Here is a 19,533-nt window from a genome sequence, read left to right on the forward strand (position 1 = left end):
GGGAAATTAATTGAGTTATAATAGTTTCTCTTATTATCTTATCTGGTATCCCTTGACGAGGTTAGGCTTTAAACACTCACCTTTTCGTACGTATCTAACATCTCTAACAAGACGGCAACAAAGGCATCTATGGTCATTGCTTTCGCACTATATTCGGCAATATAGTACGAAAGGCTTGCAAAGTGATGACGGGGCAGCAGGGAGCGCGCCTTCTCCTCCACCATGGTCGCAATTTGACCTTTTCGGCGTGCTCTGCAAAGTTGATTTTGTAGAATTGAAAGGAGATTTAGATCTGTCTATGACCCACCTTGTGCCCGTTGGACTGTAGGCGTCCCAGGGCTCCATCTCGATGGAGGTGCAGGAGTGGGGCACCTTGCCCACGTCACGTATCACCAGCGACATGCGTTTGTGGTACTTCAACTGACCCACCGCTTCGTCGTGCGTCACATCGAGAAAGGATTGCCCATTGACCTCGAGGATCTCGTCGCCAATCATCAGTCCGGAACGATCCGCCACGCTGTCCTTATCCACGCCGGTGACAAAGATCCCCAGGCCGTACTCCACGCCGCCACGGATCATCAGGCCCAGAGATTGACCCGGCTCGATCAGCAGCTCTACACGACGTATGCTATCGGGTATAGAGTGTTAAGATGTTAACTAAGAGCTAGAAGCTACATTCTGTAGGAAAAACTTGAATGTATACAAGGGAAACCCTTATCTCATCAATTTCATAGTACAGAATCTGAAGTATTATGAAAATTGGGAATCAGTTATAGAATACTTGTCGAGCATCGGTACATTTTAGGGTCTTTTGTTTCAACATTTTTTTCAAAAAGGGCTGCTAGTTTTGAAATACGTGTGTTATTCTATATACTCACCGATCCCTTCGCTCGCTGCGCCTGCCCCCGTACTCCATGGGCGGGGAGGCGGGTCGTCCGTGGCGGTCCATCCAGGAGCAGGTCTGGCGGAAGGGCAGACCCGCCCCGGAGGCCGCCGCCGCCGCTGCTGCCGCTGCCGCCTGGTTCTGTGGGTGCAGGGGGGGAGCCATCGACGCGTACATGGGGTCGCGGGAGGGCGGACCGAAGCCGTGGAGCGGGGCGGTCGAGTTCAGAGTGGGCGGCGCTCGCACCGTCATACTGATTTGACGTGACGATTTCAATATCTGCACACATCTCTGCGTTAAGAAAAAATGTGGCAATAGAAGAGACACAAAAAAGAGAGGACAGATGCGAGCAGAACGGAACGAACCAACAAGAGAAGAGAGAAAGAGAGAGTGGGAAAATGGAGCAAAGTACTAAAGGAAAATAAACAAAATGAAATGGAAATTCGCCAATTGCTTGGACAAAAACGTGTACGTAACGTGGTGCCGGAATTTTCCGATATTATTAATTAACTTTTACTGTGGGCGGAGTAACGAACTTGAAATACCACCCAAAATTCGCCTGACTTTCATTTGTCGGCGGCCTTTTGCGGTCTGATTTTGTTGTCTGTTCTCAGTGAAGCTTGCCACAATTTGCTGTCATTATTTTAATTGTTTCTGACCAAAAAACTAATGTGAGAATGTGCAAAGTTGTGTTGGTCCATGGAGAAAGGGGGCTATGTGCGGGTGCTTGGTGCAAATTGGTCTGTGAATCCTCGCAGGTGTTGCCTGCTTTTAGGGGCTTCCAGGTTCGGTTAGAGTCCTAATTTTTCGGTTTGTGGTGGACTTTTCGGCCAACTGCACTTGTTTTTAATAAATGTATAAGGATTATATCAAACTGAAGTGCAGCATCATAGCATTTGTGGTTAGATTCCATGGCATCCAGCAGGGATGTAAATGTGTTGTGAAATGCTTTTCAGCTCAGTTTTCTAGTTAAAAGGATGTGTGACAGCTTATGGAATCTTAAATTTATAAAATGTGAGCTCTCTACTGTGTTGGCAGAAACGTCAGTCCTTTGCAGTCGGTCAACAGAAACTACCAACTAAAAGTGTGTAAATAAAAAGCATTTAACAAAAATAAAACATACCAAACAAATTCTGATACAAAATGCGACTAATCTATTGCCAATTTTTTCTCAGTGTATATTTGTATTAGTGTATTATTGATTTTATTTTCATGGTTTTTCTCAAATATATGTTCGTATTTGGTTAAGTAATATTCATACAAAACTGTATCGTGTGCATAAAGATTTATATACTTGTAGAGGAAACAACTACGAAAAATCGCTCAAAGCAGACAGCAATCGATACGAGGAATGGATTATATATATGCATATATATATGCATCTATATTTATGTTTCCTGGTTGTGTGGGTTCCCAAACAAGTTCTGTCGAAATCGGTTAAAGTTTAAATTGCTCGAAAGCGTGAGAAATGGCACAGCATGTGCCAATCTAGTGCCAAACCTAAGCCTTCGTCCCTTTAGCCATCTATGTAGTAATATGTTTGAGAATGAATTATATTGACTATCATAACGTGTCACATAAAATATTCCACAATAAATTGACTTTCGTTCGTAGGCAGCTGCCACCATCGAAGGGCCGAGAAAAGCCCTTTCTTTTGGTTACTCTGTCAAGTGTCGACCATAAAAGACGATGGTGGCCTACTGAATACAGTTTACCCGTTGTACGTCCATACAAATATATGTATACTGTTATGCTTGATGGATAGAACCCCATTATGGACAACTATTAAGAGGCAGCGATTGACAAACTGAGCCTGCCGATACCAGTACGGCCTGGCTGGAAAATCGCATTAAAAATCAATAAGGCGTACAATAAAATTAGATATTTTTTGATGGAAGAAAAATTTGACAAGGCTGTCAGGGTCGAGCGAAAGAAAGAACTGAGGACTAGAAGGAAATTCACAGAAGTGGACACAGTTCGTGCCTCAAAAAGAATTTAATTTATTTCTGCATTTTTACTTGCAATTTCTGTGACTCCGAAAATATGATTTTAATTAGATACCTTTAAGGCTTAAGATAAAATGTAACAACATATTATTTCTCATTTTACTTAAAATTTTATCAAGACATAATACCGTTCCCAAGTCAATCTATTTTATTATTCAATAAAGTAAAATTTTTTGGGTATCAAAGGACCTTTTCTGCCCACCCCACATTGCTGTATGCTTTAATCGATTTTGATCTAAGTATAAACAACATTAGCTACTACAAAATATTTAATAAAGATCAAAGAAGATATAAATATTTATGCGAGCGTAAATATTTTGTGGGATGCTCACCTTCAGCGCCTCCTCGTGATTGATTGAGGTGAAGGGGGTGCCATTCACCTCTAGGATTGTATCACCGGGTCGCAAGCCAGCGCGCTCGGCCACCGAATTTTCCTCGATGCGTGAGATGTAGACGCCTAAGCCTAAAAAAAAAAAACAATAAAAACAGGGGGCGGAGGAGGGGAAATCAATTAGCCAGCCCGCTCACACACTCGATTTTTAATATAAAACCCCCTTTCGAGTCCCGCCGAAATTACCCAGGCCCCATTCTTTCATGGTCCTCTGTGTTTTTCAATTTTTCCATTTTTTTTCCTCGTTTTTCGTTGTTTTTCATTAAGCTCAGCCATTTTGCAGTGGATTGAGGATGGAGTGCGGCAGCCATTTTATGTTTAATTTATAAAACACTTGTGTGACTGTGTGTGTGTGAATGTGAGTTTTTCTGTGTGTGTGTGTATATGTGAGTGTGCACAATGGCGACGAGGTAACGTGAAGAAGAACTGAATAGAGAAGCCTGCATACGGTGGCAACTTAAATAGATTTTTATCGATTTTAAAGCCGTCCGCATATTGCAAACTAAAAATAAATTCAACGGCAGGAAATGGGAATGAAGGCAGGAAGAGTTGAAGGAAAACAGGCGAAGGAAAACAGGCAGGAAGGGCTGGTTAGCCAAAAAGGTAGTCAGGTGCAAAATGCACTTGGAAATGTCAAAGCTGCTGGCGGTTTGTCACACACAAACATCCATGCCAATACACGTGGTTACTCAAACGAGGACGGACGGACGGACACATAGCTCCGTGAGACCCGGACAATAAAACGAAATTGAAAACTAAATTGCACGTAAGAGCTTCCCATGCGAAAAGGCACGAAGAACACGGAGAAGCCATCACCCGAAACCGACTGGGCGTAACATGGTATCAAACACCAAGGGGCGTGGCAGCGGACAGATTAAATGGGTAGAGAAGTGTTGGGAAATTTCAGTTGCGAAGGCTTTCCCGACGAATCGGAGGTCTTAACAAGGCTTACTGTTTCTTATTTATTTACTATAAGCCAATAAGATTAAGGTGCAAATTATGTTTAAAACGCTCATCCTGACGCTCATCCCCAAACAATAAATTTCTTTAAATTGCCTGGTTACCTAAATCACGTATACGACTAGTTGACCATCCCAAAACTTATAGCTAAATTAAATTCACTTTAAGAACATTCGGAAGGACATTATTTAGTCCGTTTACAGTGAAGGTTTCTTTTTAGCCAAGTATGTTGAGTAAGTTGAATAATCTATCATCTATTCACTCACCTGAGTCTTTGCCTCCTTTTACGCAAATGCCGAAGCCATGATCGATTTGCTGGTCGCGCGACATGGAAACGGTTCGCGTCGTAAGTTCATGGATATTCGGGACACTACGATCCCTTTCCCGCTCCCGATCCCGATAAATCTGGAAAATAAGAAGACATTAGAAAAATTTACAATTAATGAAACTACCGTATGAGCAGCCATATCCACACAGAAAACAGTTAAATTTTGTGTCAATTAAAATTCATTTGATAATCTTTAACGATTATATATTGCATTTCCGAATGTATTTAGGACAGTAATCCATCTTTTAAAGATTATCAAGGTGAGATCATATTTTTTCTAGTCATTTTTTATACAACATTTTTATATATGTATAAAAAGGATTTTAATATTTTCTGTGTAAATATGAATTGAGTGAACAGATTGACACCCACCTGGTGGGTGGTGGAAGGCGGACTGCTGGCGGGGCCCCCCCTGCCGGTGCGATCCCGATCCCGCGTGCCGCCGTTGCTGTAGTGGTAGCTACTCGTAGGAACTGATGACGACTGGGTGGCGCCGAACATGCGGAGCACCTGCTCCGGCGATATGGGCCGCTTCTTGTTGCCGTTGCTGCTCGCGTGCTGGCCCATCGATCGCCCACTGGCCGCCGTCGATGTGGGTAGTGTGCCCGCCGTTCCGGCGGCCATGTGGCTGGCGGGTGAGGAGCTGAGATAGGCGCTGCCACGCCCCGGCAACGAGCCGCCCTTGGTGGGCACGCCCGCCGAGTTGAAGTAGTAGTGCGGCGAGTGGGGGCGCTCGACGATCGTGTAAGAGGTGCCCGGCGGGGAGTAATACAATCCGGATCGACCGCCGGCACCGCGCAACGAACTGGTGCTGTTGCCAACGCGCGAACCGCCCGCCGCCGCCGACGAGCCAACGTAGGGTCCGCTGCCCGGCGGCGGACTGATCATGCCAAAGGCCATTCCAATGTCCTCCGCCTCGAAGCTGCTCGGCCCCGGCGCTCCACTACTGCGCAGGTGGTGACCACTGAGTCCCGCCGATCCGCCCGTCGGCACGCTCGACGACGACTGCGTTCCGCCCATTGAGGGCCCAAGGCCAAAGCTGGCGGCTGCCGCTGCGGTCGCATTGTATCCGTAGGGTCGGGCACTCCATCGCGAGGGTCCAAGATCACAGAGTTCGGCATAGTCGTTGCCAGCTGCGCTCATTGTCAGGGGGTCGCCGTCGTATGGAATGCCACTGCCCCCAAGGCGCATTACACTGGAGCTGAAATGGAAGGGATGCCATTAATAAAAGGGTTAAATGTTGACTAAAAGTAGAAAGTAGAAAGGGTAAACATATTCGAATTTTAGAGTTACACATTGAACTTTGAGCCGATCCACCAAGAACGGGTTTTCTGTTCCCATAGATGTGTGAAACGGTCTCTTTTCCATATTTTTTGAAAAGGCCTAATCGACTCCGGCTGCCATACCAGGTACTAACCGCCCCGAATTGGGTTAAAACACCCCCTCTGCACCGCTCCGTTCCACCATTCAATCTGCAATCCCGCGAACAACTTTTGTTTGCGTACGCAGGCCGCTAAGCCGCCGCTCAGACTGAGCGCCACATTCAGTGCAAACAATGGCTTAATCTCCAGAGTCATATGGTATACTGCGGCCCCTCTTCCCTGCTCCACCAGCCCGGCAAACACATACACGCCAACACACACACACTGACACATTCATTTGCGCACACTGCGAAATCAATGGGAACTTATGCCCCGTGCTTCATTATTTATGTGCCAACTTTGGTTGGCAAAACAAAAACAGGTTAGTACAAAGGCAGCCGGAGCTCTATGTGTCCCGGTGGCGGAGCTCCTGGCCCAAACCATCCTTACCCATTTACACGTCGTCCTGATGAAGGAAAGAGGGCACCTCGCTACTCATAAATAGTTGAAAATTGCCGTGCTCACACATTGCCACCCACTTAGCCGTGCCCCTGGTTACGGAAATGACTGGCACACGATAGCCATTCTGTAGTTCTGGATATAAAATATTTGAAATTTTACAGGATTTAACAAAAACGCTGTATATTTTACAAAAAGATGCATCACATGTATTGGCATTCTATAATAACTCCACATTCCAAACTCTTTTAAATGAGAAAGTCCAATTAAGTGTAGTTCACATTCAGAACGCAAAACTTCAATATTTGAATATTGGTTTGAATAAAAATTAAACAAACACATATTTTCAGTCTTAAGTCTTACAGTCAAGCATCTCAAGTAAATGTTAAAAATTTATTTGAAATCACCAAAAATGTGAATTTGTATTCAATTATTTTAACTAGTAATGCACATGTTAAATGTGTTACAGACAACTCAAATAAAGTGAAATTTATTTTAAAAAAGTTTGAATCAATATAATTTCAAACTGACTAGCTGACTAGCTCAATGATTGCATTTCGAATGGCAATCAAGGGCAAGTTCCTTAACTTTCGATCAGCCCATCGAATTCAATTAAAAAACTTCCCCATCGATTATGCCAATAAAAGTTGTATCAAAGCCATAAACGAAACGCTGTCGATTAATCGAGTGTAAATAGCAAATAAGTTTCGAGTACTCAAATACTCTGGCATGTGTGAGTTTTTTTTTTTTTTTGCATTTGCATTTGAGTTGTTAAGCTGCGTGTTTGTGTGTGTGTGCGTGTATAGAGTGAGTGAGAGGGAGCAGCGTTGTGGAAAGGTAAAGTGCACTTTCAGCTAAGCGCTGAAGAACAAAGCGCCGGCCAATTTGGTTTGACGCTTAAGCGCACTTAGCGGTCGACCATTGGCAAACACAAACACAGGACATACCAAACACGCACACATGCTTAATTCAGTCAGCAACACACACATACCCACACACACGCACACAGGGACACCTACGTAATGGCTGGCAATTGTGCTTACGTCTAACAAGCAGCCAATAATGTCCTTTTTGATTTACCGATACACATTTGCATTTCTTTCTGCCACACAACAAATTGGCAAGCAGACGCCATTACAAATGAGGCTAACAAATACACGCGCAGCAATGGAAAACATATGTTTGCCAGTGTGCGTGAGTGTGCCAATGTATTTTGTATAAATATCAATAAGAAGCATCAGCAGAAGCTTCCCTATATTATATAGATATGACAATAAATTTCTCTGCTGCTCTTACACTCTCTCCCTCTTTTCTTTGTATTTTTTTTTTTTCTGTTATTTATTTTTCTTTTTGTTCTTGTTGCTGGCTTGGCTTTGTTAGAGAATAAACGACAAAAACAGCATGCTCGAAACGTATTTACTCATGACCTTGGTAAAGCACAGCCAGGACTCACACACACACACACACTTGCCCAAGAACCGCACTCACTCACACACTCACAAACAGGGACACTGTGCACTTGGCAAAAGTGCTCCACTCATTGTCATTAAGTTGTGGAGCTTGGACTTGATCGTCCTTCTGAAAATTCCCAAAGACAACTTCCAAACTTAAAAATGATAAAACTGATGATGTCCCAAACCGCGAAAATAGTGGTATTACGTCAAGAAGCGGGTATTAAATCAAGTTTGGGATCTCCAAAAGACAGTTTTCATCCCGAAAGCAGGGTAACACATGCTGGACTTTATCAGTATGTTTGCGAAAGGCATGTTTGCAATCGCTAAAGGAAGAACTAACTGCTAAACGGTGACAAAAAAGCACTCACACACCAACACTCACAACCACAGTTGCCGCCGTTTGTCGTTGGCGCTTGACACAAGGACATTTTTCATGTACGCGTTGTGACATTTTTCGGAATTTGTTAGTCTGACTCTGGTTTGTGCCAAGCAGCCAGTCGAGAGTGCATAGATAGACCGGGTGATACGTGGCTTTTGAGCACTTTTTAAGTATGCTTTAAAACCTTCTTAAACTAAACATATTTTACTTCCAAATGTACCAGAGGCTCAAAATAATTTTCAAATATTTTTAATATAAAAGTTTGTATTTTCAGAACACATTTTGATATTTTTGAGGATTTAAATTCCACTGTGCCCAGTTCCAATTCTCGTTTTTGTCTACTTCCAGCAGCTGGCAGTTTGTTGTAACTGTTTCGCCGTTGTCACTGCCACGCCGCCTGCACTTTGCCCCCTTGTCCACCATTGACTTTGGTTTTTGCTGTTGTTTGATTTGAAAATAAGTTTTGTATATTGTTCACTCCAGTTTTTATTGCACTCGAGCCTAGGCAGTTTTCATTGCATGTTATGTCTGATTTTACACAGAAGAAAAACACGTCAAGCTCAAACATATTTATATACATAAATTAAGTTTTTCCCGTACTCGGTCCCGTACTGGTCCCGTACTGGTCCCGTACTGGGCCCGTACCCGTACTAGTACGGGACCAGTAAGGGACCGAATATGGGCAATGCATTGTAATGCTTACACACACAGGCGCAAATGAACAGGAAGAAGAAGAGGCCCCCAAATGTATGCTATGCAAAAAGACTTGCTTTCAACGCAAACCCGTTTATCGCTGGGCATAAATAATTGATGTTTAATATGCGCCTGGCATTTAACGTTCAGCTCTTCAAGTGCGCTTAATAGTTGCCAGAGGCATATTAAAACATTAACCAAAGCTGCAGAAGTTCGCTTAAGCCCAGGGCATTCATCAACGTTCATCATCATCATATCAACGAGCTTCATTTTTTCCTTTCTTTTTTTTCGCTTGCCTTTTTTTCGGCGGTAAATTTCTGGGGAAGTAATTATGATAAATGCAGGATATGGACGAGTGTGGGGGCTGTTTGCCAAAGCGGCATGTCGAACTTGTAACTGGGTTAATTGCGCGTAAATAAAAGGCAGGTAGCACACGGGGAACATGTGCCTTGCCCATTTCCCATTTCCGCGGTGCTGTCAATAAATCTTGAACAAGATCTCGTGGAAGTTTGATAAGCAGAGCAATGACTTGAGTTACGTGACTTTGCCTTGTTTACCTTGCGCAGCAAATCACATGAAAACATGTGCATTTTCTCTTTATTCCAAAAGCTGAGTTCTTACTAAGTTTCTGATAAGCCAGAATATGCAGCGTGTTGATTGTCAGATGGGGAAAATGAGATGATACTTTTCACGCAAAGTGACTCATTTGTGAGACATTTAATTGAAAGGTGAATTTAAGATATACAAATTTACGAATTAGTCAGTTTTAGCACGTATTAATACACTAACCTAATCGCATCTTAGTTCAAATACATTTATATGAACATCATTTCAGCACTCCTCTGTGCCATATTGATTGCCCGCAGATGAAAGATAATCCTAGGACCTAATCAAACAACGACGTTGCTTCTTGCCCCGTGAGTCAAGTACTACAACAAAACAATGCAATCGAATACATAATGGAAATGCACTAGTTCATGAATTAATCAGCTTTGTGAGTGCTGCGACTCAATTACCTTACGCCCCCGGTTATTTGATATTGGATATTTAAACGCCTGGTATGCATGTGTTTATGTACAAACAATATTGAACGCTTTAGTCGAGATCCTCGACTATCAGATACCCATTTAGGCGCCACTGGAGTCTGCATGCTTCATCTCAACTTTCTACCTTTTATATTTCCCGAGATCACAGCGTTCATACGGAGGGTCAAATGGACAAGAACAGGTCAACTTGCTCAGTGATCTTGATCAATAACATACTCTATAAAGTCGAAAACGCCATCTAGCTGTAACAGGTACTTGATCTTTAATTATAATAATTATGGGTTTATTCAAATACAAAAGTCAATTGACATGCAACTGATTCAATGTAATGTTTTCAATCAATTTAGCTACTTATTTTGTTAAACAAATATATGTACAAATATATGTATATATCAAACATATGAGCCCCGCCTCTTTTCAATTAAATTTTCCTCTGCTAGCATGGAGGGTGTGGTTTTCTTGAGTTTTTCCTCCAACTAAAACGTCACGTAGACGACACGAAGCCAGAAGAAAATCTGCCATAATAAGATATGCACAAATGCACATGCATAAGTTAGGGCAGACAGAAAGAAAATGGCCGTAAGAAACCGAAAACGTGGAAAAGGTACAACAAACCAGACCCGAAAGAAGAACAAACCAAGTTGACTTACATGTCAACTATTGATTTTTTAATTAAATATTAATGAAGCACGAGGAACGGTTACAACAACAGCAATGGCTGCGGCAAAAATGGCACAAAACACGCTCGAAAAAAGAAGGGAAAAGTTGAACAGGGAAGTGGAGCGCCTCAGGTATGCTACAAAAAAAACATGACACACAAAGAAGGGTGCCAGGTGAGCGAAGAAAGGTATACGAAATATACGAGCAAATTACGAATTTTTAATCACACGTCGCGTTTGTTACATAAGCGGGAATATCAGATCCCCGCCAAACCTAAAAAACGTAGCAAAAAAGCGAACAGAAATCAAATAAAATAAATATGCAAAGCGTCGTCTCGCTGTCCCTACCACCCACCGCCACGTTTTCCGCCCATATTTCCCTCTTTTGAGTAGGTCGTCTATGCACAGACACGCAACTACACCGGGAAAAACTCTTACAACATTCTGGAAAAAACGTTTGTCCTTTTTAGTCAAAGCCCTAAGAGAGACACTATCAGTATTGTGATTTATCCATTAATGATTATATTTCAATTTTGAATAAATTAAAATTTAAAAAAACGAATGGAATAATTTTATATATTTATGTATTTCATTTCTTTATATATCATATCATGTATATTATATGATCCTGGATAATTTATGATATTATTTAAAACATGATTATTAAATATATAGTTCAAACCAAGCGATAACTTTCTCCCTGTGCAGCGGTAAAAAAGTAGGAAATGTGTGGAAATGTAAAAGGCAAATGAAACTAACTGGGGAAGTCAGGATCCGGGGAGTGTGTGTGTGCCAACGAGAGACAGGACAGCCAGGACAGGCTGGCATTTCCTACAAAACGCCGAGCAGCATTTTGTCCAGTCACGAAAAGTTGGGTCTGAGCAAAAACAAAAAAGGAACCAGGATATATACACACGTACCGCCGAATGGCTGGAGTTCGGGTTAGCAAGAAGCTCTCGAGTCGACAAAGTCTCAAGTTGAATGAAGAACTCACGCAACTTACACACAAACCAAAAGGTGACTGTGGGCTTGGTGTGATTCAAATCCAACTAACATATTATTCCCGGCATGAATTCCAGTTCATGCCTACAATGTAGCTGGGAGTACGAAACTGCTGCATTTCAAAATTGATATTTATGACAGGAATAAATAATCACACATATCGCAGGTGAGGCGATGAAAGTGTGATGATAGTGGTGTTAAATTACCATTGATCTTAATTATGAATTAATATTATTGACAATTTTAGCCTTTGGCTTGACATTCGTTTGTCTCTGCATTAAAGTGCTGAAAGCCTTCATTATTTTTCACATAAATCTCCTATAGAAAATTCCACATAATTTGGCTTGCCAGGCTGCAGCTCATAAGCCCCTTAATTATTGTGTCAGCTAACTGAAAGTTAATAAACCACCCATTGTCATGAAAATGAAATCCAAAAATAAACTGCCCGACCAAATGGGGCACCAGCCAAAATCAATAATAAATACATAAACAGGTCAAACAATGCCGCAACGAAGGAAGACAGTAGGGAAGCCATTACCACGATGGGCTATGGAAAACTCTTCAATATAAGTGCAAAAACTAATAAATTCATATATATATTGCGCTTTCTGCTAGACTTCATTAAATTTAAATATTTGCTTCTAAATATTTCCAAAGGATTCTCCGTCTAAAAAGCTATGTTTGTTTTGAGTGGCTATAGAAAAGAGCACACAAACTATATTATTTACTTCTGCAATTTGGTGAAGCTATTTGAAGCACGCTGACTTTATCATAAACGACACACTCAATAGAAAGCCATAAAGAAAGACATTTATTATTCATCACGTTTAAACTCGCAGTTCACATTTTGGCAACCCCGCATTGCAATAAATAATACAGCGTTTTATCAGAGTCATCATAATCGTTGAGTTGCGTGGGAAAGCCCCAGACCCTGCGCATTTCCACCACAAATAAGGATAATAAGCCAGCAATTAGTGTCACCGATGAAGACTGAAACAGAAACATGGCCCAAAGCCAAGACCCCCAACACACTTAAGGCAATTTTCCCTGGTTTGAAAGTAGGGAGAATAACAAGGAAAGAGGTTAACCGAGCCGCTCGTACAGAAGCAAATCTATTATCCCACATCCTTTTTACCTCCAATAGCAGAAAATGAAAAAAAAAAGTAGAGGGAACGAAGGAAAAGTTGCAAGGACAAATCGCAATTCCAGTTTTATGAATATTTTTCTATTTGCCTATGGAAAACTGCTGAATGGTCCTTACTTTATCAAGACCTCCTTGCGACCCAATTCAATGGCCAAAGGTGAGGGAAACTTTCTTAATACAAGATACTCAAAGGACTTGCACACGGTCATACGGAAAGAGACGGAGTCCGACATTCAATTGCCACCTTACGGCTGTAGGATTTGCCATTTATAATGTGTGCGCCTGTGTGTGCGCGTGAGTCCTGGCAAACTCAAACCGAAAGTCTTAAGTGAATTAAGAGGAAAACTTGCAACATTTCTAAGGCGACCCCAATTCACCCGCACACCGAATGTCCTCCATCAAGGTTAGCCCACTTAATGAGCTCTTGAAGTGCTCAAGCTTGAGTTTGCTAAATACATATCTACGAGCATGAACAAAAAAAGGATTATTTGATATGGCAGGCCCGCCTTCCGTTTAACGATATCCTTCTGACTGGACACCTGTGTCTTCGTTTGCCACCTTGCTTCCTTCCCTGCCATAGGCTCCAAGATTGATTGTGCCAGCGAAAACTAAAAGCAGTAAGTGCTCGGCTCTCTTCGACCCCACTTGGTTTTGCTTTAGTTTGGCTTGGGCCACTTAATGATTGCCAGCCAAAAACTTGTGGATAGTGCGAGGCCAGGGTTTGAGGTGCGTTCCGGGAATGCCAGGGAATGTCACCCACACCTTGAGATATACCATAAAACAATTATTGGAATTTCTTTCTTTCACCTTCGCTTTTCGGTGGGCAGGGTTTTTCGGCTTATTTTATGTTGGGTGTAATTAAAGTTGGTGACTGGGAAGTGGGTCACGTAACTTCAATAGCAGATATATCAGCATAATCGCTTTATGGATTTACAATTTGAGTTGCCTTTCATAATATACAAATTATGATCCTGGGGAGATATTACAAAATTGATCTTCTTATCAAGACAATTGATTAATTATAACGCAAACCAAAAAACCTCACCCACCTTGACCCAAAAATATAGTTTGCCTTATCACTTTCACAAAAGCCACTATTAACGACACAGTGTCAACAAAAATTTCGAGTAAGATATTAATAACCTAAAAAACACACTCGTGGTTGACACTTGGGCTGAGGCGAACACGGGCTGAGGCTGAGTAATAACTATTTAATGAGCTTGTGCCCCAGCTCGGTGTTGGGTAGAAGAAAGTAACATGGCCGTGAATCAAGTGCCAACTGGCGTCATCGGGAAAACATTCCATTCACTGACGCCATTTAATTAAAATTTGCGCCTAATTAATTGCCGAAAAGCGGAAGCGCACAGCCTGACAGGACATTGGGTGTACTAGGCGTATGAGTGATGTTTGCCTATTTACATCAGCTCCCATTTGATTGGAGCCCAGCGCACTAATTGGAAATGAAAATTTGATTTCTCGCATTTCTGTGGTCGGCATTGCTATTTTGCATTTTGCATGATTGAATTCAACGGCTAAATATTACCCACTTGCGTGAATTATTAGTATTATTATTATGTTGGACAGCCGAAAAGTATGCAACACTTTTGTTTTTTGAACCATTTTTTTGGTTCGCTGCCATCATTTTTGCTCTGCATAATTGATGGCTGAGCTTTTAATTGAAACTGAGTTGTGGTTATTATGAGTATAACGAAGGGGACGTGTCCGAACGGTTCGCGGAAAATTTATGCAAATTAAGATTGCACTGGGGGCGGTTGCAATTAAAGCCAAATTGCTGCGTGAAGAGCGGATAAAAAGAATAAAAGTTCTGTAATTGAAGAGCGTTTGAAGGGTGCAAGTGCCGAACAGGGCTTGAGATGGAATCGAGAAGAGCGTCCTTGAAGAATTGAACGTTTTTTTCCGGCAAGAACTTGTTAGTCCATAGGAAATTTGTAATTATTTGTAGAAACAGGAAGGTGTGAAACTAAGAATTAGTAACCTATATTAAAAAAAAAACTTTCACTGCAAAACTTATTTTGGGGATATAAACGAATCTGGGAAGTTAAACCAATTAAAATTGTCACACTTTCGAAAATGGCTGAAAATGACTTCTTCTAAAATGTTCATATTCACTTTTAAATTTGATAACTGTCTGATTGTAGATGGTATTTTCAGTTCTTATGTTAAATAACTTATAACCCATACATATCTTAATGACTTATATAGTTCATGTCGCCTTGTATTGTTCCATATAAATGTTAGGTTCCATAAAATACTGATATCGAGCTATGTGCTCAATAAAATAGCAAAAAGGAGACCAATAATATTACTTGAAACAATGAGACTACTGTATTCACTATATCCGATTGTGACAAGTTTCGCAACTTTTTATTTAGCACACTTTTGCTGGCCGAAGCATTCAGACCTATCGCCCATTCAAAACTATAAACACAATGATTTATTATACGAGTATCAAGTCCTTTCACAGCACCTTATTTGTGCCTTATCTGTGTTCACAATTTGGGTTGTATGCTCACCTGTTTGGAATTCTAAGGATACATTAAAACTGCCGTTGCTCGGGCGCGGTGTGTGTGTGTGTGGGCGAGTGGCGGCCTGAGGAGCCTGTGTGTTGGCCAGTGTTTGCTGGAGGCCCCTATTGAATGGATGGTGACACGACCGGACGCTCGTCCTGTCCGCAACACACAGTTGTCCTGCTGCCAGGCTTCCTGCAGCAGTCAGCTGATGCTGATTGTGACGCTCCTGCTGCTTGTGGCATGCAAAAAGTTTTCCCTTTGAGTTTTCCAGCGCCGTCCGTCCGTCCGTCTCTCTCTGTCTGTCTGTCACTCTATGCGCTTCCTGCCTCTCGATGCCGCCACGTTGTGGCGAGAGTGAAAGTATTTTTTTTTCAATTTTTTTTTAGTTTGCCTCTTTGTTGTATTTTATCGTGGTGAATTAAGGTTGAGGGTGTTACTCTCTCTCTCTCTCTGGCCAAGCTTTCTCCCACGCTCAGAGAGCTAGGCACATTTTCTGGTTGAGTAAATTGTTGAAATAATATGCATGATATTTTCCAGCGACACAGGGACACTTTGGTTGAGGCGCATAGATAATATTTAATAATTTGTTAGGTGATTCTTTCGGTTTTCTATTCTTATAGCAGAATTCAATTGGAAAGTTTTGGTGTGTTATGTGCCGTATAGTTTCTGCTCTCTGTATGCCTATAATCTGAATACTCCGTATCCCGAACGAGCACTCCGATACCGAAACCGAATTTCGGACTGGCGACTCCGAATCGACTATCGTACGTGGCGAATTTGACGTTTTGTGTAATTTAACCTTCTGCCCTACTCTTCTCGAATGCGTCATCGGGAATCGCGTAGAGTGGAGTTGAGTCGAATCGAATCGCTTATTTATTTGCTTAACATTTTATTTGGCACACACACACGCGCACGCACACTTTGTTGCACATGTTTGCATTTTTGCTGGCATATAATATTTTGGTTTTATTAAGCATACGCCATGTTGTACGACGCGGACCCTCGAACAGCGAGTTGAGAGCCTTGGCCAGAAGCCGTCAAGGTTATTATTTCCTTGGTGTTTGCCTCAAAAAGTAACCCTCATCTGCTACTGTTTCTTTTATTTTTTCCTTATTCTTCTGCAACCAATTTAATGAAGGGCCCTTCTCTGTGGCTCTAGTTCAGCCTGTTCGTCGCTGTATCTACATGCCCCGTGCATATTGCCAAAAAAAATTGTTGAAGGAGGAAAATCGTTTCACACATTACACACAACAACACGGAAGAGGCAGAATTGCCCTGTCTCTTTCCTTCTTTCGCCTTAGACAGCCCATAATTGGCGTAATTGCTTAACTGGCATTTCAAAACACTTTTTATTTCGATTTTTTCGGGGTTATTTGGCGGAAGCCTTTTGCAATTATTTTGTAGCCAACTTTTTTCTTTTCCACGAAGCGCGATTTGGGCTGCGATTTTGTAGTTTCTTTCCCTTCGCTCTCTCCTTCTGTATATTGTTTTATTTTTCAGCGGAGCTCCGCGTCTTGACCGTTTGGCTCCACTTCTCCGACTACTTTGAAGGCTTCGCTTCGCAGAGGCCTCGGCCCAAAAGCTTTCCCCGATTTTGTAGGCTTCTGTGCAGCCAAAGAGAGCAACGCACCGAGAGCAGAATCCCCGCCGAGACTGACTGGCGACGTCCTGGCGAGCTTCGTGCTTTCTCCCTCTTTCGCGTATGCTGTTCCTACACAACAAAATTTTTAATATTAATTAAAATTCTTATTTTGCATGTCCTATGAATTTAATATTATCACAAGATGTATTCAAGACTTAATATTTTGCAATAATTTAATTTTGTATCCTTGTTTAGATATTAAGAAATATATTAACATTTTAATTATTTTTCTGAGTGCACCTCTCTCTTTGGCCCTGGGTTCTAGGATTCTCTTGTTGGTCTTGCACTCAAAGTTTGCGTTGTTTGGATTTTGTTATTTTAATGTTCACTGAGCAGTCCCTGAAGAGATGGACGAGGGGAGGGAGTCCCAGGATAGAGGGAATACGAGCGAGGGGGTGTGTATTCTCAGTCTCATTTCCAGTGTGCTTTTTGAGGATTTCTTTCGTGTAATTGTTTTCGTTACGTTTGTTACGTTTGTTATGGGCACCAGGTCCACATGCACCTAAAATGTAGACGTAATTGTGCACTATGAAAAATTTTCACTTTTACCGGTCATTGCCCTTCCAAATTTGAATTGATTTTAATAAAAAGTTTATCACAAGCATTTATGTCAATCATATAATTTTAACACTGCTCATTAATTTTTACTGCTATAAATTAATCAACGCCTATTAGGATATTTAAAATTCGATCGCTATAACAAAGTCTGAACTATAAAAGAAACATAATACTGAAAGCCTAATAATCACCAATATGGGATTATATCTAACTTAATTTTCCGTAGTGTTCATACGTAGTTTAAAATTTTTCGAAATTGTAATATCAATGCCGAATAAAAATAATTGAAATAAAATGTCTCAAATTACAATTGCTCGGCTTAAGATCTCGTAGCTACAATGGCTTAATGCAACATTTTATTGAAGCTTTTGCCCAATTAAGTGTCTTGGTGTAGCCATAAAACCCATCCAACAAACCCGCGCCCATCAAAAGCCTTCCCTGCTACCCCAACCCCTCCATTTTCCTTCGCTTTACTCTCCATCTCGAATTTCCCCGAAGAGAGGGAAATCACTCAATAGTCCGAAAAGCGAACTGAGGCCCATGCGATGAGACCCAATAGAACCAGGTAATGCCAGAATTTGCAGAAAAGCTCTCTCCTTGTCAGAGTTCCCTCTCTCTGTCTCTTTTGTTGGGGAACTCTCCCACGCAAGAACTCAACACAGCTGGCAAAGAAACGTCAAAAATATGTGACAGGAGCTACACGATGGGGAAGAAGCAGAGAAGGACTAGTTTGGCAGGTAGCACAGGTCCTTTATTCTCTCTCTAGGGAGGCTGTGTGCTGGTGAGTGTGTGGCAGAGAGAGTGGGAAATGGGCGAAGGGCACTAGTGTGAGTGAGGGCCCGACACGTTGTTGCATTCTCGCCTGCCTGAGAAAAACGCTCGAAAGCAGGCAACTGAAAATAACGGCATGATTCCTTTGGCTTGAAGTTTCCAGAGGATTGCAGAAAGTAGTAATTCATTTGATTAACCATACAAATACTTTTATATATACAAATTTATTTTTTCAAATTATATTATATTTTTCAAATATTTTATTTTAAATGCTTCCAATTTTTTTCATTTTATTATAAGTTTTTAATAAAGCGTTGGTATTAAAATTACATACAAAGACAGTATTACTATTGCAAATATCATCCGCATTTGATGAATAGCCAATTCGCAAGGGTATTTAAGTCACCTGGCATGAGTCTTCGTTTTAAGTTTCATGTTTTCCTTTTTGTGTTTGGCTGTTTTTTGTTTGAAGGTTTCACCTGGTGTCGATGGAAATGTGCACGTGCTATATGGTGGGTATATGGTCGAGGGAATCGTTAAGGAAGAGGGTGTAACCCACTAGGGGTGGGGGCTTGTGTGTGGCGTGGAGGAATGGAGAAGGCCAAACTAGACTGTCGTCATGATACCGCCAGCCCTAATCCCCCTCTTTCTTCTAGGACTTTCTAATTGAATTTCTTGTTTTGACCTGCAGTTGTGACCCTGTCTTATCAATTCTCTTTGTGGGTATGTGTTGAATTATGTCATTCCAACTGCGTCATTGTGTCTGCTTGAGGTTATCGATTATTCCTTCTCAGTTATGACGAAACGCTTTTGTACGCTAGAAATTGCTTTTACCTCCTTCACTATCCTCCACCCTCGCGGGTTTGCTTCCGTTGCACTGAGAAAAATACAAGCATACCCAGATTGCGTCATGCGTTATCAATGTATGTAGTTTTGTTCAATTATTACTAAATTCGACTATCATTCTGAATCTATTATAAATCTATCAGATTTGAAAACCATAAATTAAAAGACATAAACAATTTAAATTTATATTTAATGCAATTGTGGTAAGATTCTGTGCTTTGCTTTCTTAAAATTTAATTTAAATCATGGGTATTGTACAACCGATTTGTTCATGATTTTCTTTGCGTGCTCATGACTTGCACAACGATGACGTCATTGTTAACCCCGGAGCTTTCACTATGTTCACCTCCTGCTCACCGCCACGCCCCCTTTTGGCAGCACTCCACTTAGATGTCACCACCCACTTTTCAGCCCTTTTGA

At 41.5% G+C, this 19,533-nt stretch overlaps 1 protein-coding gene across 11 annotated transcripts in view; it reads right to left on the bottom strand.

Moving 5' to 3' along the window:
* The window catches only part of LOC117139770 (whirlin), a 30,176-nt gene extending 13,355 nt beyond the window's left edge, over positions 1-16,821 (bottom strand). For all 11 annotated transcript variants that reach the window (XR_004459379.1, XM_033302376.1, XM_033302375.1 and 8 more), the window contains exons 1-7: positions 15,300-16,821; positions 4,941-5,769; positions 4,507-4,645; positions 3,222-3,352; positions 879-1,174; positions 308-628; positions 81-252 (exon numbers count right to left, since the gene is read on the bottom strand). Coding sequence is in view for 10 of the 11 variants with exons in the window: in XM_033302376.1 (XP_033158267.1) it covers positions 81-252; positions 308-628; positions 879-1,174; positions 3,222-3,352; positions 4,507-4,645; positions 4,941-5,759 (1,878 nt within the window). In the remaining variant the exon portion in view is untranslated. The remainder of the gene's footprint in view (positions 1-80; positions 253-307; positions 629-878; positions 1,175-3,221; positions 3,353-4,506; positions 4,646-4,940; positions 5,770-15,299) is intronic.
* Between the last annotated feature and the right edge of the window lie 2,712 nt (positions 16,822-19,533).

This window comes from Drosophila mauritiana, chromosome 3L (assembly GCF_004382145.1).
Source record: "Drosophila mauritiana strain mau12 chromosome 3L, ASM438214v1, whole genome shotgun sequence".
In the NCBI taxonomy this organism is placed as follows: domain Eukaryota; kingdom Metazoa; phylum Arthropoda; class Insecta; order Diptera; family Drosophilidae; genus Drosophila; species Drosophila mauritiana.